We start from the raw sequence: 22,217 nt of genomic DNA on the forward strand, positions 1-22,217 counted from the left end.
GACTTGAGTACCTTTCCAGAAACTGTTTTGGGATCTGCAAGAGAAGGTTCTATACTCACAAGTAAATAAACTTCAAAAGGCAAATTTATGCATTTGAAAAGATGCAAATATACACTTTGAAACAAGAGGAGTTATAGTAAACAAGGCCAAATGTGAACAAAGATTAAGAATTTGAAAATATATTTGAAAAGAATCATTAATCTCTATTGGTTCAAAAGAACAAAGGGGAATATGATATGAAATCTCTGTGAAAGGTTCATGCTGCTGTTCAAACATAAGACAATCTTTTTTTTCTTTTTAATATATTTTATTGAATTTTTACAGAGGAAGGGAGAGGGATAGTTAGAAACAGCGATGTGAGAGAAACATCGATCAGCTGCCCCCTGCACACTCCCCACTGGGGATATGCCCGCAACCAAGGTACATGCCCTTGACCAGAATCGAACCTGGGACCTTTGAGTCAGCAGGCCAACGCTCTATCCACTGAACCAAACCGGTTAGGGCAAGACAATCTTTTTTATTAGCTGGGTTTACAATTTCATTATGGATCATAGAAGGGCTGATTTCAGCATTACCATCATATTCAAAGTCGCCACAACATGCTAACACACCAAGCCCCACATTCCCCATCTCCCTCACTCGGTTCTATTTCCCCTCTACCCCCATTGCACATATCACCTTTGAACATACTGATTTAACGACTATGTTCATGGTTTATTGTATACCGTATGTCCCCCCCTGAATGGAAGTTCCATGAGGAAGGGATTTGGACTCATCCTCAGGACCTAAAAGAGTCTGCCACGTAGTAGACCCTTCAGCGCTATTGAAAGAAGTTCTCTCTTTTCTCAGAGATATGAGCACCTTGGGTATTACACTGCCTGCAAGACCCTTTGACCAATACTTTCTCTAACACCAAGTGATCACTATACAGCTAATTGAACACAGAGCCCCACAGTGGGCAGGGGATAGGGCCATGGAGAAAGACAGCTGGAGGTCTGGAAGGGAGATTTCAGGTCATTTGGGTTGCCTTTGTGGGCAATAAGAATGAAGGCTTAAAAGACAGGACCTATCCAGCCAGCACTCGTCCCTCTTGCACCCACACAACTGGAGGTGGTGATTTGCTTTTGAGCCCACTTCCCCTTCTGGGCCAGCCAACCTGAAGCAGAAATGGTTGTATTTGCTTTCTGTATTCCTCCAACAGCTTGACACACGGCCTGGCCCAAAAGTGCCTGCTGTCAGGGACAGGAGTGGATGAGAATGTCTTTGGAGACCACTCCTGTCCCACCTCACCCAACATAACCAACACTATTAACAAGGCAATTCAGAATTCAGAGAATGGAACTTTATTTTATTTTATTTTATCTTTTTTTTTATTTTTAAATATATTTTATTGATTTTTTACAGAGAGGAAGGGAGAGGGATAGAGAGTCAGAAACATCGATAAGAGAGAAACATCAATCAGTTGCCTCCTGCACACTCCCCACGGGGGATGTGCCTGCAAGCAAGGTACATGCCCTTGACCGGAATCGAACCTGGGACCCTTGAGTCCGCAGGCCGACACTCTATCCACTGAGCCAAACCGGTTAGGGCTGGCACTTTATTTTAAGACTTGATTTTTTTGCCATGGTTTTCTACAGATTCTTCCATGATGGTGTCGTCTTCTTCAATAGTGACCAGGACCTTCTTGCCCACCAGGCTAAAGATGTCTTCAGGAGGGTAGCCTTTAGGCTCACCCACCTTCACAGTCAGCATGTCTATTGTTAGAATGGTGCCTTCTGGAATTTTCACTTTGGCCACCACAGACTTGCCCAGCTGTGGATAAAAGTAACACTCAGTGCTAGTTTCACAAAAGTAACTAGTGCACATTGCTTTATACTCAAGATGCCTGATCAGTCTTCACAAGGTGTCTTGAGAATAGGGACTGTTCTCACCCTCACCCTTGGTGCCTAGAGTAGTATGTCACACATGGCAGGGACTTGGCCAGTGTGGGTGAACTCAGATTCAGAGGAAGGGCCTTCACAATAAAATGCAAAGAAAAAGGCTTGGATATGTCACCAAACAGAGCCTTCTCCCATTGCCTCATGGAACCCTTACAGTTTCTCTGTAGAATGGGAAATAATGGTGCCTCCATCTTATCGACTACAATAAGGATTAGTGATAATATATGTAATCTACCTGAAACATAGAATGCTCCTCCTGATAAAGTCAATATCTCATTTTAAACTTGGGAAAACTGAGGCACAAAGAGAATGGGTAACTTGGTTAAGGTTGCAAGGAGCTGGGAAGAGAACCTAGGATTCCTTATTCCTGGCCCACTGCTCTCAAGGGACATGAACCTTACGGGCCACATTGCTCAGTGAAGTAGGAATATGGAGGTCTCACAAGATGATGAGTATGACTGCTACTCCTAGGATGGGGCAGACAGAATGGGCGGGCGAGCAGGATGAAGGATACCTGAAGCTCCACGACCAGCATTTCTAAGTTTTGTCCACAATGCATTTATATTCCTCTCTATCCTTCATTTAAGAGCCAAGGAATCAATTCTGGAATTTAGTACTAGGACAAATGTCTATCAACGAGCAATATCAGATTATGCATCCTGTTATGTTTCACTGTTTGCTCAGGGAGCCAGGAGACTTAGAACCAAATTATGCACTTAGTTCTCATTCTGGTTTCGGGTACAATTCTCTCCCCCTTTCCTCTATCAGGTTTTTTGTTTGTCTTGTTACTATTTTGTTTTTACTATTATAATTTCCTATTATCTATGCATCTTTGATTTGAGGGAAGTGAGTAGGGTCCCCCCAGAATAAAAGATGACAACACTCCCCATGCAGCCTGGTGGTTGATCTTGCCTTCACCCAGACAGCCTGCAGCAGATTAGGAGTGTCTGTACTCCTGCCGGCCCTGGGTCGCCTGGCTCTGTGACTCAGACGCCAAGACGGGCCTAAGCCACCCCTTCCAAGAAGCCCAGATTTTGAGTGTGCCAGGCAGTGTTCTTTGGCCTCACCATCCCCTCTGTCCGAAGGTCAATGCTACACAGCTCAAACTGTTCCTGAGAGAATATTTGCGTCATCCCCCCACTAACCCCCTTGACAACCAGCCACCCCCATTCTCCCAGTGCCTCCTGATTAGGGATGCCTTAACATATATCACAGGCCCTTCTCCCACTGCCTCATAGCACCCCTCTACCTGAATGTTTTTCAAGGCTTACCTACTCCAAGGGACCCTAGACTTAATCTGTCTGAGTGCCTCATGAGGCCCTGGATATCATCACCTCCCCTTACATCTCCTGGAGTCTAGAGCCTGGTGTCACATACTTCAGAGACTTAGATGAGAAATTATAACATGATCGTAGGCAGCCAGAGGAACTACTAAAGCTCCCTTAAGGCAGCGGTTCTCAACCTATGGGTCGCAACCCCTTTGGGGGTCAAATGACCCTTTTACAGGGGTCGCCTAAGACCATCAGAAAACACATATATAATTACATATTGTTTTTGTGATTAATCACTATGCTTTATGTTCAATTTGTAACAATGAAAATACATCCTGCATATCAGATATTTACATTACGATTCATAACAGTAGCAACATTACAGTTATGAAGTAGCAAGGAAAATAATTTTATGGTTGGGGGTCACCACAACATGAGGAGCCGTATTAAAGGGTCGTGGCATTAGGAAGGTTGAGAACCACTGCCTTAAGTAGTATGTTTCTCCCCCTGCTCATATAAGGCCAGAAGGTTGGAGTGATATTCCTTTATCTTCCCATTGGCCTGGGCTCAGGCAGGGTAGGTACTGACTCTCCCTAGCAGGTAAACCCATTTCGGCCCTCTCGAACAGGGGAGCCCAGCAGGGTGGGGCAGAACCCACCTTCTCGTTGCAAGCCATTTCACAGGGTAGCAGCTGCTTGGTTGGGGAGCCCATGGCCCTTTCCACAAGGCGCACAGACCGCACTAGCTCGGCCAGCTCTCCAGGCTCCAGCGAGGCCGAGTGGTCACTACCCTTCCAGGTCTTGTCCAAAGTTATATGACGCTCCAAAACCTTGGCCCCCAGAGCCACAGCGGCCACAGAGATTGCTATTCCTGTTTCATGCCCAGAATACCCTATGGGAATGTCAGGGAAGAGCTTCTGATATTCCTTTAAATAGGAAAAGAAAAAAAATTGGTTAAATATTGTGGTATTTCATGCATATATTCCCGAGTCAGGCAGATCTGGGTTAGAGTTCCAGTTTAGCAGCTTGCCATTTGTACAATATGGGCAAGACAATCAGGCTCTCCGGGCCTCTCCTCACCGGGGCAATAGCTGTCGAGGACTGCCATGACGCATGGAAAACACTCAACACATGTAGACGCTCAAAAAATAATGGCTACTGTTATCGAAAAGGCATTTTAAGAATGTTTCTCACTGCACAAACCACCAGGAATAACAGCTATAACCAGATGCCTAAACTCTCATTCCAAAGGCATCTGTCACATTTAATTAGCCTGAACTGCTGAAAGCAAGTGTGCTATATGCACATATATCATCATCAATAATGTATATAGCCCAATCTCAAAACAATCCTTTGGTAGAAATGCTAAATAATTAATCTGTTATCTATAATTCACTGAATGCAACAAAAGACATTCTAAGTCGAGTGAGTCTTGTCAGTGAGGGCTACCAGAAAGCTTAAGTACAGTAGAAAGATCCAGATGGGGTTTAATAAAATATTAGGACAGCTCAGCGGCAAAAGCCTTGAAAACCAGGCTTTAAAGGGTGCGTGATGGACAGGGAGTGCAGGTGGCTAGGCTGGGGAATGCAAACTGCTGTAATATGGTGGGCTGGGCCCGAGATGGGAGGGCTGGCAATTTATCACTCACTGTGCCCTGGTATCGAGAGCAGACAGACATGACTGCACCTCGGATGGGTCTGGAAGGGAAGGGGGAACCATGCTACGCAGAGAAGGAAAATATCTGGAGTCACATATAATAAATTGTTGATAATGGCAATCTTGTTTGCATGGGATTAAGAGAACATTCACTTTCTATGTTCTATAACTCAAAGCTGTTTGGGTTTTTAAAAAGCATGTTTAAATTTTTAAAATCAGAGCATTAAGAGATGGCTAGAAATAGAGAAAAGACTATCAACTAGGAGGGACAGAAAATTTAGGTAAAAAGATAGTGTCAGTTTTCAAATAACATTAATTTTTTAAAAAAACGTATTTTTTATTCATTTCAGAGAGGAAGGGAGAGGGAGATAGAAACATCAACTATGAGAAAGAAACATGGATCAGCTGCCTCCTGCACGCCCCCCCCCACTGGGTATCAAGCCTGCACCTTGGGCATGTGTCTGGACTGGGAATGGATCCATGACCTCCTGGTTCATAGGTCAATGCTCAACCCCTGAACCATGCCAGCCGGGCTATAAAGGTTAATTTTTTAAAGTGAGAGATGAATACTGCAGCAACATGTACAAAAGTTTAGACTGTCATGAAAATAAAACAATGTCGAATACTGTACTGAAAGGAAAATGTAAAAGGAAAACTGGTCAATTGCAATATCATGATTATGTGTGTACATATATTTAGAATTACACTAATTTAATGTTTTCAGATGGTAATTACATATATGTACACTTCTAATTAAGTTCCAGGTACCGACAAAAGTTGGCCCAAGACAGTAAGAGACAAAGGATTCTAGTCTCAGCTTTGCCACCAAGCTGCTGTGAGATCTCCAATAAGTGTTTTTCCCTTTGGGACTAGACTTCACCATCTTTAATTGAGTTGGGGTGCACAAAATCCTGGGAGAGAAAAAGCTCCCTCAAGGCTGTCAACGTAAACAGCCTGAGCCTCAGGGATGCGCAGAATTACAGGTAGAAATGTATCAGAGCTAGCAAAAAACACAGAGCAGGAAAAGCCAGAAGTCTCAGAAGGTCGCCTACAACTCAATATGAAGAAGATAAAAAGATATTTCTAGCCCTAACCGGTTTGGCTCACTGGATAGAGCGTCGGCCTGGGGACTGAAGGGTCCCAGGTTCGATTCCAGACAAGGGCATGTACCTGGGTTGCGGGCACATCCCCAGTAGGGGACGTGTAGGAGGCAGCTGATCGATGTTTCTCTCTCATCGATGTTTCTAACTCTCTATCCCTCTCCCTTCCTCTCTGTAAAAAATCAATAAAATATATTTTTTTAAAAATGAAAAAGAAAAAAAAAAAGATATTTCTACACTGATGTTCCTAACAGCATTATTCACAATATCCAAAAGGTAGAAACATCCAAAATGTATATTGATGGATAGATAAATGTGCTATATACATACAATGGAATATTATTCAGTCTTAAAAAGGAATGAAATGCTGACACATTCTACAACATGGATGAACCTTGAAGTCATTATGCTAAATGAAAGAAGACAAAAGGACAAATACTATGTGAGTCCACTTATAGGAAGTACCTTAAGAAGTCAAATTCATAGAAACAGAAGGAAGAATGGTGGCTGCCAGGGGAAGGGGAAATGGGCAGTTAGTGTTTGATGGGATGGTTTCAGTCTGGGAAGATGAAGAAGTTCTGGAGATGGATGGTGGTGATGGTAGCACAACACTGTAAACGTACTTAATACCTTGGAACTGTATACCGAAAAATGGTTAAAATGGTAAACCTTTTATTTTACCACACACACAAGATAACTCACTAATAAGCCAGCAATTCACAGAAGAGGGACCTCTAATGGTCAATACACATGGGTAAAATAAATGTATAGAGACAATTACGAGGACTTATATTTAATAATGGGTGAAATTAAGATTGGTTTTAAGAAAATTTAATTTATAATCACCCTCTATAGAATGTACCTGCTTCCTTAGCTGCCTGATCGGTTCTAATTTGATTCTATAACAGCAAGATTGTCAAAGGGGGCTCAAGTTATGAAGCATATCAATATTGGTTAGAATTTTGTGTGTATAAAAGGCTACATCAATGGGGGGAAAGGGGAACATATGTAATATTTTCCACAATAAATACTTAAAAAAAAAGAATGTATAAGAGAGAGAAAAAAGGCTACATCTTCCCTGCAGTAAATGTCCTAAGAAAAGCCATTTTCAAATGGCCCAATGAGACAATGGCCCTTCCTCCTGCTCACCGAGATGATGCGCAAGTTGACATCCTCAGGGAGGAGCGGGTATGCACTGGTGCACTGCAGGAAGCAGAAGTTGGGGTTGAGGGGCTTCACAATCTGATAGACTTGCTTCATGGTGTCCATCGACTGCATCCCGCTGGAGATCACCATTGGGCGGCCTGAGTGACCAAACACGAGCACCATCGTCACTTTCTTTTAGTGGTCCTGATTCTCCCCCAAGCAAATCCCAACTGCTGGTCACCTGATCAACCGAACTTCACAAACATCTCTCAAATACTCTGCCAGCCACTGTGGAGGAACAGAGGGGAGCTTGGTGGGATCCTGCCCTCGACTATGGGAAATGCAGACTCCCCTCACCCCCCGACATTATAGTTTAGAAAAGTGAACTGAATTAAGGAGTCAGAGTGATTTCACACACCTCAAAGAAAGATGAGCATCTCATTGGATTAAGAGGTTGTACTGTGTGGTAGGATAAGCACAGACTCCAGATTCAAGAACCCAGGGCTGCCACTCACTAGCTATGTGATCTCAGATGCCTCGTCTATGACATAAGTATAAAGTCCCAGAGGAGCTGTGAGAATCAAATGAGATCACTCATATGGTAAACCCTGCCTTACAAACTAATGTGCATATGTTAGATATTATAATATACCTCAAGAATATTTCTCAGAGCTTTCTTTAAGAAGTTTTATGGCCTCAAATCTCCAATTTTGTATAAGTTCTTATAAATTAAAAATAATTTTAATTAAGTCCTTATAACAACTGTGTTATCCTTAATTTCTTCTCTTCCAAGTCAGCATATGAAAAAATGGAAGTATGTGCAGATTGAAAAGAGTTTTCTAAAGTCTGATTTACTCTTTTAGCTGCCACTAAAGGAGTAAAAACGTGGTGTGGACTCCCTCATATTTTATGACAGAGATTAAACACTCACCTTTTTTGGCTGTCTTTTCCAGATAAGGAAAATTGTTAGTGTCCCCAGATCCAACTTTGAAAAATGGAACATTCAATTCATGCAGAAATTCAACTGCCATCTACAAAAATCAAAGAAGGCGCTCTTTTCATGGTTGTTCAAAAATCACTGCCCTCAAGACAGAGGAGGAGCCACACAGAACATAAAACCCCTCCTTTTACCAGCAAGAGGGACTCTCTCAACAACTTGAAAACAGGCAAAGATCTGTTATCAGTCATTTCATTCAACTTCAAGCATTCTTTCATTCAAAGTCACCCATCCATTTGTCCAACAAACACTGCATGCTGGCCTGGCTGACTACGGAATCCGGAAAAGAATTGGACCCCTGGCCAGATCTTCTTCCCCAGGGGCACAGAACCCGGTGAACACATTCATGTGTCATGACCTCATCTTGACCCAGAAAACCAGACAGTGAGAAAATGAATGTCCCTCAAAGGTCTTACCCTTTATGAAGGACCAAAAAGCATGGAAAAGAGGTCACTCCAATCTTTGCCAAAAGTGGAAAAAATGGAGCATTTGATGGCCCAGCTCTGACACAGTGAGCTGGCAGGGCCTATCAAACCCAAGCCCTTTCAGACCTCATACCATGCCACCCAGGGAAAACCTCAGTTGCTTTTTTTTTTTTTTTTTTTGGACACAATATCACTGCCTCAAATCCCCTGTCCAGGGCCCTTCACCATTCTTATCTGGGGTTCATCAATAAGACTCAGGAGATTGGCAAGTGTAACAAATGCTTGATGAAGGAGTCAGAAGACCACAATTTTAAGAGTAAAATTTGTTTGCTGTCAAATCTACAAAGACCTCCAAACCTACCTTAAAAAAAAAAATCCTTACCCTAAGATATGTTTATTGATTTTAGAGAGGGGAAGGAGGAGAGAGGGAGGGAGGGAGAAAAACATCAATTTGAGAAAAATATGGATTGGTTGCTCCCATATGCTTCCTGACCAGGGATTGAACCTGCAACCTTTTGGTGTACAGGACGACACTCCAACCAACTGAGTCATGTAGCCAGGGCCAAAACTACCTTTTATTATATACTATTTAGAAACTGAAGCTGAAAATCAGAAATGGGGAGGATCAATGTCTTGGAATGTTTCCAAATATCTAAGTTCTATCTGTCCTCAAATACTGCCTGAGTTTCAGAAGTAAGTTTGAAAGACTTGATGAGCTAGGTCAGTCCTTCTCATGCTCTAACTTGGGTACATGAATCTCCCAGGGATCTTATTAAAATGAAATGCAAAATCTGATAGTCTAGGGTGAGGTCTGACAGTCTGCATTTCTAATAAGTTCCTGGGTAATGCCAAGGTTGGCACTCCATGACTCATACTCTGGGTAGCAAGGAGCTAGGTCACCATGTTTGAAAAACCAAAGGGCACAGGGGTGGGTGAGGAACAGTATGAAAAGGACATTCTCAATGGACATAAGACACTGGGAGGCAGGGGAGGCCAGGGGATTGTCAAGGGTGGGGGGGAAAAAAGGGACACATATGTAATACCCTTTGTAATATTTTAAGCAATAAATAAATAAATAAATAAATAAATTGAATAGAGAAGAAGAAAAAAAAAGGACATTCTGCCAGCAGACTCTTTCATCAACTCACTGATGGCCAAGCTTCCGTCCACCTTCCCAGTGGGTCATCGATGAGCTACCACAATCACAGTGGCTGTACTCGGAGAATAACTTTCGCCATATGTAAGTCCTCTAATAATGTACTGGTTATAGCTTTTGGAGGGCCATACGAGTGGCTGACCAGCCCATGAACAGTTCAAAGACAGTTTGCAACCCACTATGTCTAAGAGACACTGTCCAGTGCGGCCAAGTGCCGCTCACCTCCAAGTGTGCTCAGCCACCTTTGCTGCAGTTCTTGCTGCCTCCGCCCATCGATGTTATTTCTTCCTTGTCTCTCTCCCTTCCCTATTTTTCTAGCTGGCTCTCTCCTCTTTATGTATCTCACTGTTAACTAGCTCTAGAATGGAACTGAAAGATTCTTTAATATGTTTAGTGAATGATGCCAGATTTTTCCATGCCTTTCACTCTAGCAGATGAAAAGAGTGATTCCTATTTTCAGAGGGAAAGCCTATGCGACATTTTCTTCTATCTAATGTTCAACTTGTGAGAAAGTGGGCCATGATAAAAAAGTCCCCAAGGTCATAAACAGATGGATGAGGTCACTTGGGAGAGGTGCAGAGCAAACAGGGGGAAGGAGGGGCCAAATGCAGGAAAAAAAAATTTGCTAAAGCTTACCTGTGGAGGTTGTAAAATTTACAGTTTTATAGTGAGGAAAAAAATGGGCAAATTCTATCAATGGCGTAGGTGTGCCTCATTTTGTAGGCCTCCTGGGAACCATCCCCACCTAGTGGCCATTTAGAAAACTGCCATTGAGGATTGATCTCTGCAAAGGGTGCCCACTTCAATCATTGGGATGATGCGAGCCTTTCATCCGGTGCCCCAGCCTCCTCAGGCTCCATCAGTGCCAGAGGCCCCTTCTCTCTGTGGACTCCTTGGCTTCTCCCAGCCCTGCCCATCTGGCTGCCCATCCCCTTTCCATGTAAGGGTGCAATGCAACCAGCAGCCTCACAACTTTTCCTCCCTCCCACTCCACAGCAAAACTGGCCAGTGTGACCCACCCTGGGCATCCAAATGGTTAAGTTCACAGAAAAGGGTCCCACCAGCAAATGGGTTTGGGTGAAATGCTGCACTGGCAGAGCTCCTCTTAAGTGGGAGGAGAGATGTACTGATTTTAAATTAATTACTGAGAGTTGACAACGTGTACCCGAAGCCCCTTTTCCATATGGCATCCTGTGAGAAACTTTGGGACCCGCTGACCTAAGAGGTAACAGAAGCGAGGAGCTGGGATGTTTCTAAAGCCCCACCACTCCCCTCAGTTTGGGATCCTGTAGTAAAGATAAAAGAAGTCCATGCTGATGAGCTGAAGAGCTGCCCAGGGTGAGGAATGATGAAGGGGGAAGCACTCAGCCAAGTGGCCTGTCAGAGTGCACCCGATCCTGACAGGAGGCACCCTGCTGGCAGGGCTGGCCAAGGAAAGGGGGGGAGAGGAAAGGGCACTGAGAGGCAGGGGCAGCTCTGCAGGATGGGTCACTTGTGTGTGAGGGGCCACCTTTATGGTCATGGCTGCCATTAGCTATCTGAATCAAACTCTCCATTTAGATCAAAGGCACTCTGCTCATTTCAGGAGAGCTGCATGTGCCCCTGTGCAGTTCTCACCAGGTGCCCCGGTAGTTCACTTGGCCTTAATAAAGTCCGGCCACACCTTACCCTTCCCTCAGCACATACAGAATGCCCTAGGGCAGCACACAAGAGGAGAAAACAGGCCCTCAGCGAGTGCCTCCTGCCCATATGGAAGTTAGGGGGGTAACACCCGGAGCCACACGCTCGGTAAACACGAAAAAAGGGACCAACCCACTCCAACGGGCGGGTAGACAGGACATGCTGGTTCAGCAACAGGACCTGGCCGGCAACGCAAACTGACTCTTATAAAGGCCCTTAAGAACGCATTTCTCCTCACTGCTGTGCCCAGGTCAGCCAGGAGACCAGTTGGGAGCAAATGGCATTCCAGGACAGAGGAGCCTCCCTGCGAAGATGGTGTGAAGCAGAGAAACTCCAAAGAGTTGTAAGTAACAGAACAGCTGTCACTCAGTGGATTCAGATCTTGCACCCACAGGTGCAAGATACTCACCCCAGTCCTGTGGGGTGGGCATTTTTATTATCCCGCTAGAGGCCCGTGCCGTGCACTGGTCCCTAGCGGCTGCCGGCTGTCGGCCGGGTACTCCCTCCCATCCCCTGGCCGGCCCCACCCGCCTGGCCGAACTCCCGGACAACTCCCGGTTGAGGGGACAATTTGCATGATACACTTCCATTATGTAGGATTTTTACAGACGGGGCACCTTTGGCGCAAAGCAGTTACATGATGAGCCTGAGCCCATATAGTTAGTGTCAGTGCCAGGACCTGGACTCAGTGTGGCTGCAGAGCATGTGTTCTACACACCAAACAGGAGCTTCCTGGGAAACCAAAAGGCTGCAGGCTGAGAGGTAGCCCCCACTAACACCCAGGCTCCTCTGCATCTCCCAACTGCCCCTGCTTCTCACCCTGAAGCCACCTGGGAGCAAACAACCAAAAGACGTGACGTTCCCTAAGCAGCTCACAGATGCAAGAAGGTGCCCTCTCTCCAGTACACGTCCAGGTGTTCAGGTGCCTGGAAACGGACTGAGCAGGAAAGTCCTCCTTCCAGGTGTGTCACCTTAGCGAGGCCTTCTCTGGTCCTATAATGACTCAGGATGTCAGAGCTGGGAGAGTCCTTGGATAGCAGTTGTTCACACACAAGAGGAAGGAAGACCCAGAGAGGGAAAGGACTGCCAAGCTCACGCTGATATTACCTTAGAGCAGAGCAGGGCAGGAACCTCGATGTCCTGACCCTCAGCCCAGGTTGTTTTCCTCAACTGTAGCTAATATTTGCTGAGCACCTTACAAGATGGGTTCAGTACTAACTCTACAGTTGAAGAAACTGAAGCTAAAGAGGTTAAATAACCTCCACATGACACACCAGGAATGACAGGCAGAACCATATTCAAGCTCAAAATCTGATCCGAGTCCATGCACTTACACAATGGGCCACACAGCCGAGGTGTGCACCGGGCAGCATGGGGCCCCAAATGTTTCTGTGTTTATACTCTTAAAGATTACTAAGGACTCTAGAGAGCTTTTGTTTATGTAGGTTCTATCTATTCGTATTTACTGGATTAAAATGAAAACTGAAGAATTTAGTTTTCTTTACATTTTGAACTTTTTGAGATAATAGCTTCACGCGCAGCTGTTGAGAAATAAGGCAGAGAGAGCGTATGTACACTTCCCTTAGTGCAATCTCACAACCAGGAGAGTGACTCTGACCGGGTCCACTTGTTCAGATCTCACCATTTTTTACATGTTCTCATCTGAGTGCACATGTATTTAATTCTGTGCAATTTCACATACACACTCATGTGACCACCACCAGTCACGACAGAGTTATTCCATCACTACAAGGTTCCCTGTTGTTACCACTTTATAGACACATTCACCTCCCTTTCTTCCCCTCCCTAGCCCCTGACAACCATTAACCTCATCTCCATCTCATAGTTCTGTTATTTCAAGAATATTATATAACAGAACCATATAATATGCAACTTTCTGAGATTGGCCCTTTTACTCAGCATAATATCTTTGAGGTCCATCCAAGCGGTCGCATGTATCAATAGTTCATTCATTTTGATTGCTGAGTAGTATTCTGTGATATGAATGTACTAGTTTGTGCAACAGTTCATCTGCTGAAGAATGTCTGGGTTGTTCTAGTTTGGGGCGACTACAAATAAACTTGTTGTGGACACCCAGTCACAGGTTTTGTAGGAACATATTGTAGCATGTATCAGTACTTCATTTCTTTTGGGATGAATTGCCAAATGACAACTGGTGGGTCATATGATAAACATACATTTGGTTTTATAAGAAACTACAAGTACATTCTTAAGTGGGTGAATTACATGGTATATGAATTACAGCTCACTAAAGTTTTAAAAAAAAAGAAACTTCCATATTATTTTCTAGAGCATGCTACATTCCCACCAGCAATGTATGAGTGATCCATTTTCTCTGCATCCTTGCTACAATTTGGTGTCATTGCCACTTTTTATAAAATACTAGAGGCCCAGTGCATGACATTCGTGCACTGGGGAAGGGGGAGGGTTCCTCTCAGCCCGGCCTGCACCCTCTCACAATCCAGGACCCTTCGGGGGATGTTCATCTGCTGGCTTAGGCGGACATCCCCTGAGGGGTCCTTAGTGCTGCTGCGGAGGCGGGAGAGGTTCCTGCCACTGCTGCTGTTGCTACGCTCGCCAGCCATGAGACCAGCTTCTGGCTAAGCAGTACTCCCCCTGTGGGAGTGCACTGACCACCAGGGGCAGCTCTTGCACTGAGCATCTGCATCCTGGTGGTCAGTGCGCATCATAGAGACCCATTGTTCTGCCATTTGGCCAATTTGCATATTAGGGTTTTATTATATAGGATACCTCTTTATTGATTTCAGAGAGAGGAAGGGAGAGGGAAAGAGAGATAGAAACATCAATGATGAGAGAGAATCATCGATCAGCTGCTTCCTGCACCCCCATAACTTGGGCATGTGCCCTTACCAGGAATCAAACTGTGACCTGTTTCATGGGTTGACAGTCAACCACTGAGCCACACCAGCTGGGTACCATTTTTCATTTGAGCCATACTAATAATTCTGTAGTGATATCACAATGTGTTTTAAAACTGAGTAATGTTTGCCGGGGTGAATTGTATGGTATGTCAATAAAGCTGTTATTTAAAAAATAAAGAACACACAGCACACATTTCATTAGCCACTGCCAGAGGAATGATGTCATCCCATATCACATAGCCTCTGGAAAATGCCACTATACACAGAGAGAATGCAGTGAAAAAGGCAAATAACATTTGAGTATCATGAAAATAGTTTTGACTTTATGGACCTTCTTAAAGGTTAAATACTCAAAAAAAAATTACACTGCTATTAAAAACTTTAAGCATAATATGTAGGGAGTTAGCTCTGGCTGGGGTGGCTCAGTTGGTTGGGCATTGTCCTGTGCACCAAAAGGTTGCTGGTTCAATTCCTGGTCAGGGCACATGCCTGGGTTTCAGGCTCAATTCCCTGGTATGGGGCGTGCAGGAGGCAGCCGATCAATATTTCGCTCATCGATGTTTCTCTCTCCTCCTGTCCCTTCCTCTCTCTCTAAAAATCAGTATTGTGTGTGTGTGTGTGTGTATACACATATCTATATACAGATGTGGAGAGTTACATATGTCAATTATATCTCAATAACGCTTCAAATAAAAAGAAGATATGGATAAAAACTTTTGGTATGTTAACTGGGAAAAGATGCACAGAATTAAATATTCACAAATATAACCACCAGGCAATAAAATTTGCATATAAAAAGACTTTGGGAGGAAATATATAAAAAGAACTGCCATATAGGGATTATGGGTCAGTTTTTCCCTCTTTTTCCTGTCTTCTAAACTTTCTGTGATGTTATACTAGTTTTTACAATTAAACTTTATTTACATTCAGAAAGACAGATGAAGAAATCTTGAGGCAGGTTACAGAGCAGATCAAAACTGAGACCTGGCACCAGCTAGACTCTTCCAGGATGTGAGCATGGCCATCTTGGGTGCCACGCCCTTCTGGATGATGCCAGTGCCACGCCACCCAAATTAGCCAAGGCCACTCAGCAAGGAACGGACTGCTGCCAGAACTGAGGTTTCCTGACTCCTAGTTCAGATGACTTTCCATTGGGGAAAACTGGCCTCGTGGGGGCTCTCACAGCTTGAAGAACACGGTACCAGTGTGGCTGCCCCCCTGCTCCCAGACTTGTTTTGAAAACTATGGTACTCTTCCACAAACTTTCACTGGACCTCTCCTCCCTCTGGCCTCCCGTTTAGTTGGGCATTATTCTGGTTAATGCTATGGAGAGCTCTAGGTCCAGAAAGCATAAAAGAGCCGGCTCAAGCCAAAAGCCACCAGGCCGCCTGCTCTCCCCTGGGTCTGCTAAAGTAGCAAATGACAGAGTAGCAGAGGGCTCACCTCATCCATGCCAGAGGCAGTGAAGAAGATGCCAACCTCCTCAGCATATCTCTGCAGCTCCTTGTACTGAGCGTGGCTGAATTCCAGGTGGCGCTTGTGCTCCCCGTACGTCTTCCCCCAGGAGTGCTTCGAAGTATATGGCCTCTCCAAGGCTTTCCGATTAAACTTGTACTCCAGCTCACTCTTCTGAAACTTGGCACAGTCAGCCCCACACTCCTGCAACATACATCAGGATTCCTTTCAATGACCTGTCATAGATTCTCAGAGAGAAATGTTGGGGCACCTGTATGACATCATTATCTTTAAAAACAATGTCAAATGACAGAGGCAGTTAAGAACCCCCAAAGAAGCCTGGCTGGTGTGGCTCAGTGGTTCAGTGCTGACCCATGAACCAGGAGGTCACAGTTCGATTCCCAGTCAGGGCACATGCCCAGGTTGCAGGCTTGATCCCCAGTAGCGGGCATGCAAGAGGTAGCCAATAGATGATTTTCTCTCATCGTTGGTGTTTATATCTCTCTCCCTTTCCCCTCCTCTCTCTGAAATCAGTAAAAACATATTTTAAAAAAAGAAAAAAGAAAAAAAAAGAACCCCCCCAGGAGAGGAACAGAAGAAACAAAAAGTCTCAAAGGAAAAGATTGGGGATGGGACTTCTCCCTATTTTCCCCCCTTAAAATGCAAAAACAGGGGGTAGGGGGAGATTAGGGGCTTTGTTTTGTGTTGTAATATTTAAAGTAATTAACCAAACAGTTAAGGAAGATTTTAAGTTGTGCAACTCAGCAGAAGACAGTAAAATGAGCACTGGACCAGAATTTAGGAGAAAAAAAATCAGAACCTGACCCTAACTCTTGGATAAGTCCTGTCTCTGGACTCAGTTTCTTTCTATCAGTAACTGCTCTGGGCTAGCTCTAGGGCCTGTGACTTTTCTGAGGAGCCCCTTATGGGGGTGGGAAACAAGGGAACCACTCTGCTTTTAGCCCTTTTGCACTTGTACAGAAAAGCATGACAAGAGATTCTGGGGCAAGAAGCAAACAAAATGTAGACATGCCCCAGCCTAACTGAACAGAAGCTGTAATATGGAAGTTGGATTGTCTGGCTATAAAAGCCATAATTCTATTGCCAGTCAGGATCCAACCTTCAAAACTGTCTTTAAAAACCACTCAACAGAAATATTAAGGAAACGCTCTAAAGAGTCAGCTTACTGACATTTCTGTAGACACAGAGGTATTCATTGCTGCTGAAAACCTTGGCTCCAGAAATGTCTGTGCTAAGAGTGCTGCTCCCACTCCTGGAAAAAAATCACAAGACAGCAGAGTCAGGACACGACACTGGGAAGAAGTTCAAAGAACATTAGAACGGAAAGTGATGTAGGGCCACACAGTTCCCTTTGTCTAGATGAGGATCCCAAGGCCCAGTGACCTGACCAGAGTTGCACAGTGAGTCTCTGGCACAGCTGGTCAGATCACTTTCCTGAGGCTGCAGACCGTGTGTGTTGGTTCAGGGCTGCAACCTGGATCTCTGCTACTCAGGCCTCCAGCAAGCTAATGAGGAGGTCTTCACACAGTGCCCCTTAGGCTCCCTTTGCTTCTCACATCTATCTCAAGAAGTGGACTTTCCCTCAAGAAGTTAAAAGGTAGGGGGGTGAGGGCATGTGCTGGGGGGTGGGAGTGGCCGGGGAGAGGTCAATGGGGGGAAAAGGAGACTTATGCAATACTTTAAACAAGAAAGAATTTAAATTAAAAAAAAAAAAAAGTTAAAAGGCTTATTTCCATCCGAGCAAACCTTCCCTTTATAGGGAGATGATAAAAGCAAAGTAGCAGAGCCTGACCAGTGTTCCCAGTGGTTAGAGTGTTGGTCTGTGAACCGAAGGGTCTTGGGTTTTGATTCCTGGTCAAGGGCACATACCTCGGTTGCAGGTTCAATCCCCAGCCCAGATGGGGCATGTACGAGAGGCAACCAATCAATGTGTCTCTCACATCAATGCTTTTCTCTCTCTCTCTCTCTCTCTCTCTCTCTCTCTCTCTCTCTCTCTCTCTTCCTTTTCCTCCCGATCCCTCCCTTCCGCTCTCTTTGAAAAGCAATGGAAAAAATATCCTGGGGTGAGGATTAACAAAAACAACAATAACAAAAAAGTGAAGTAGCAGAATCTGTATTCCACATGACAGCAATGGTACCATAACGGGTTCCTCTTTTCTCAGCTTCTTTCCTAAAAATGAGTGATTTCCTTATTTGTTTAATGCTATGATAAACTCCTTGTTCAGAAAACACAGTCACTGTGTGTTTTACTGTAAGGCTGATGGTTTCTTCAAGGTTTTACTGCTTCTCTATTGGCAGAAAACAAGCAGCAGGACACTAGGATGAACCAAGGTGGGATGCTCCATTTGCATCAACATTTTAAAGTTAAAACAAACTCAACCTTTAACATTGCAAACACACTTGTTGTATGAGCAAGCTGCTCAATTATTAACATTACGATGATAAGGAATAAGGAAAATGATTCTTTCTCTTATCTTAACTTCCCTGGTAACTTAAAATGTTTAACTTTCCAGTTCTGCACCAATATTGGAGATATATCTGTTGATTGTGTGTCAATGCCTGAACATACATCAGACATGACTATTCCCTAAAGGACTTAGGACATGACCAGACTACCTGGCACCCATCATCCAGACCACCTGACATCCCATTGCTAATGGGCCAACTAAAACTGCAGGACTGATTATTGTCAAGGATGTGACTTTATTATAAAAACTTGTAACCTTCCTTTCTTCTTTCAGAGCACTTCTGGGTTTTTGGCTAATTGTGTTTCCAAACTCTAAGACTCTTGACTAAATCTTCGTCATTTATTTCTAGCCAAAGTCGTCTGACTCTTTTTTAATAAGTTGGACAAAGCATTCCATCTACCCAAGCTCCCCACTGAAGGTGTCAGCAGGGGTACGACCTGATCAAATCGGTGCTTTAGAAAGACCACGCCGCCACCAGGAGGGGCGAGAGAAATCGCGTTAGGAGGATCAGGGTGGAGCAGGGATGAAGAGGATTAGAAAGATTAAAAAACGGCCTATGAACCAGGAGCTTAGGGTTCGAGTCCCAGTCAGGGACGTACGAGGCAGCCGATCAATGATTCTCATCGTTGATGTTTCTCTCCCTCTCCCTAACTCTCTTAAGTCAATAAAGATATATTTTTTAAAAAGATTCAAAAATGGATCTCGCAACCAGGACCCCAGGGGCGATGCAGGCAAGAGGCAGAGAAAGGTGGACCCGGCTCCCCGCGACCCCTCTCCTTCCCAGAGCCCCTCCCAGGCTGGCTCCCCCCGGCCCCCGCCCGCCCCTCCTGGCACCCCGCTGGTCTGGCGCGCTCCCCTCACCTTGGCCACGCGGATCATGCGCTTGGCCACGTCCAGGTCGCCCTGGTGGTTCTGGCCGATCTCGGCAATGATGAAGCACGGGTGCTGCCCGCCCACCCAGCGCCCGGGACACAGCTCCAGCTCCAGCGGCATCGCTGCTGCTCGCGCTTCGCCGCTGCCCCACCGCTCGGTTTCAGCCCGCAGCACCGGGACCCACACGCAGACCCCGCCACGTCAGCCCGCGCCCGCGGCGCAGCCAATCCCCGGGCTCCGCCAGCCAATCGGAGCAGGGGGCGGAGCTACCCGCTAGGGGCGGTGCCTCGGGGAACCGGAAGCCCGGCTCCCTACTTGTGGGCTGGGCGTTTGGATCCCGGCGGGGTAGCGCTGTCCCTGGCGGTCGCGGGGTCCCTGCGAGGAGAGGTGAGCAAACAGCGTCGGAAGGAGGCCGCCGGCAGCTGGCAGGGCGTAGTCGAGGTCCAGCTCCGAGGGCGTGGGGAGAGAGCGTGCCCTGTGGTGTAATGGAAAAGACGGATTCTGGATTTGGAATTACGTGCTGGTTGGAGCCCAGCCCCTGCGACTAACCAGCTCTTGCTTACAAATGTGTTCATCCTTCGTGAGACGATGTCTGGAAAACCTGGATCACAGTTCTTGCTTGGGCTTTCCTAAGACGTGAGAGGCAACAGGTTCAAAAAGTTCCGCTGGCTTGTCCAAAGTCATTCAGAAAGCCAGAACGGAGCTGGGACTAGGGCCCTGGACTGCCTCTCGGCCGAGGTACCCAACTCTAAAAAATAACATTGGCTCTCAGCTTGACTTACCAGAACTGATGACCAATGATAACAGAAAGGAGAGGAGGGTGGAAGATGAGAAGGGCAGGTTTTGGACACATGGATATAAAGATGCAGGTGAAACTGCCCACCAGGCAGGAGGAAGGCAGGTCTGAAGTTCGGAGTAGAGGTCCTGGAGGGAGAGAGAGATCCGTGGCCGTCCTGAGTGAGAAGACCACGGGTGGGTTAGGCTGACTGCTGAAGGAGCGTGTGCACAGGGGTGGGCGGTGTGGAGGGGTGAGCCCTGGGCGGCTGCCCTGGAAGGAATGGAGAACGGGACCAGAAGCAGGCGACACTGGGTCCTGGGGTGGGGGTGGGGGTAGGGGGGGCGGACTCACAGAGTCAAAGGCCCAGAGTAGTCCAGAGAATGAGGAGCAAGAACTTGGGGACTTGGGAGGAAGGGGGCCACTGTTCACAGCATATCTGGTGGCTAGGGGGAGGGGAGGAGATAACAGGGTGAAAATAAACCTTTTCTTGGGAGAGTCAGTTATTAAAAACAGATGAAAAACTGGCTCCTGGAGGAGAGGGGTCTCGGAGTTGAGGGGTTCTGAGGTGCATGTTCGGAGGCCATGAGGAAGCAGAGGAAAGAAGGAGATTGCAGCAGACTTCATTCATGTGTGACCTGTGCATGTGCTTGGCTGTGACATGTGCTGCATGTCTTTCAAATCTAAATGGCCGTTCACACCTGGCTGAGGCTGATCAACACACCCTGGTTGCAGAGAAAATGAAATCCAACAATAAAATAACTCAGTCACTTTGGGCTAAAGAAGTCATTATGGTTTTGCTTAGTTTATAAATAAGTGGAAATTAATTTAAAGGGAGAAAAGGAGAGATTATGTTTTAAAGTAGTTATCCCACAAGAGCAAGTTAGGCTGATGTTATATGTGATTAAATGACAGCTTTCAGTATATTCAAGTAGTACTACTGTACTTTACTATAATGAGGAAAGGATGCGATTTTCATTCTTCTCTTGTTCTTTTTAAAATTTCTGTTGCTTTTGCTGCTTGGCTAATGAATCACTGGCTTGCCGTCATCCTAAGGATAAAGTTTAAAATCCTTAGGATGGTTTACCAAGCCCAACTTAACCTCTCTAGGTTTACCCCTCTCACCTCCAGGCTTTGGCACAGGCTGTTCCCAGAGTCTGCACACTCCCCACTCCTCTACCTCTGCCATACGGAGCCAGGCTTGGCCATCGTCTGCAGGTCCTTCAGCCTCAAAGCCACTTCCTCTGATCTCTCCAACAACCTTTTCTAGGCTGCCATCGGACCTTCCTCTTCACCCAGTTATTACCCTTTATGGTAACTGCCATAGTTCCCTCTAGGCTGTGAGCTCCTTTGAGTCAGGAACCATCTGGAGCACCTACTCAGTGCTAAACCCAGAGCAAAGCCCTAGCAATACGATGAACAAGACAGACCAGGCCTCTGCCTTTTTTTTTTTTTTTTAATATATTTTATTGATTTTTTACAGAGAGGAAGTGAGAGGGATAGAGAGTTAGAAACATTGAGGAGAGAGAATCATCGATCAGCTGCCTCCTGCACACCTCCTGCCGGGGATGTGCCTGCAACCAAGGTACATGCTCTTGACCAGAATCGAACCCGGGACTCTTCAGTCCCCAGGCCGATGCTCTATCCAGTGAGCCAAACCGACTAGGGCAAGGCCTCTGCCTTTTATGTTGCTTAGAGCCTTGTGTTATGACTGTCCTACTGGCCAGGAGCTCCTTGAGAGCAGGTCTGGACTGTTTCCTATTGTATCCTGCATACCAACCACAGGATTCCTTAACTTAGTTGGTACCAATGAACATTTTCTGAATGAGCGAGTGCAGAAAAGAAAAGGTGACAATGAAGAGTGAGGCATAACTGACTTCATGTTTCCCCAGGCACATTTAGCCTCTTAGGGGAACATAACTGTTCCCTAAAGTCAGCTTTCTGGAAAATTTCTGAGGAAGCGAGGTATTGATCCACCCAAGCTCCCCAACCTGAGTGGTAGATGTCAGTATTTGTAGAGGCCTGTTTGCTCAACCCCTAAGCATCTCACAGTTCCAACTCAGAAAGCTGTGTTCTCTCTGTCCTAAACCTCTGGAAAGAGGCTCTTGTTAGTCTAGACCAGTGGTCGGCAAACTGCAGCTCATGAACCACATGCGGTTCTTTGGCCCCTTGAGTGTGGCTCTTCCACAAAATACCAACTTCTGCGCATGGGCTGCGAAGTTTCAATCGCACTGTACATGCGCGCCTGCACGTGGTATTTTGTGGAAGAGCCACACTTAAGAGTCCAAAGAGCCGCATGTGGCTCACGAGCCGCGGTTTGCTGACCACTGGCTCTAGACTGAAGAGGAAGAA

The 22,217-nt window shown here is 45.7% G+C and overlaps 2 protein-coding genes across 2 annotated transcripts in view; one reads left to right on the plus strand and one right to left on the minus strand.

The window, feature by feature from the left end:
* Positions 1 to 6,001, plus strand: part of TRIM14 (tripartite motif containing 14) — a 28,607-nt gene extending 22,606 nt beyond the window's left edge. Inside the window, exon 7 of the transcript XR_004971207.1 lies at positions 5,625 to 6,001. The gene's annotated coding sequence lies outside the window, so the exon portion shown is untranslated. The remainder of the gene's footprint in view (positions 1 to 5,624) is intronic.
* NANS (N-acetylneuraminate synthase) lies at positions 1,467 to 19,343 on the minus strand. Its single transcript, XM_036330251.1, has 6 exons — positions 19,079 to 19,343; positions 15,717 to 15,932; positions 8,044 to 8,143; positions 7,116 to 7,270; positions 3,870 to 4,136; positions 1,467 to 1,812 (listed from the first exon to the last, which is right to left on the minus strand). Exons 1-6 carry the CDS (start codon positions 19,208 to 19,210, stop codon positions 1,603 to 1,605), a joined length of 1,080 nt encoding a protein of 359 aa, XP_036186144.1. The 5' UTR covers positions 19,211 to 19,343; the 3' UTR covers positions 1,467 to 1,602.
* Positions 19,344 to 22,217: the final 2,874 nt, after the last annotated feature.

The sequence above is a fragment of the Myotis myotis genome, unplaced genomic scaffold, assembly GCF_014108235.1.
Source record: "Myotis myotis isolate mMyoMyo1 unplaced genomic scaffold, mMyoMyo1.p scaffold_m19_p_12, whole genome shotgun sequence".
In the NCBI taxonomy this organism is placed as follows: Eukaryota; Metazoa; Chordata; class Mammalia; order Chiroptera; family Vespertilionidae; genus Myotis; species Myotis myotis.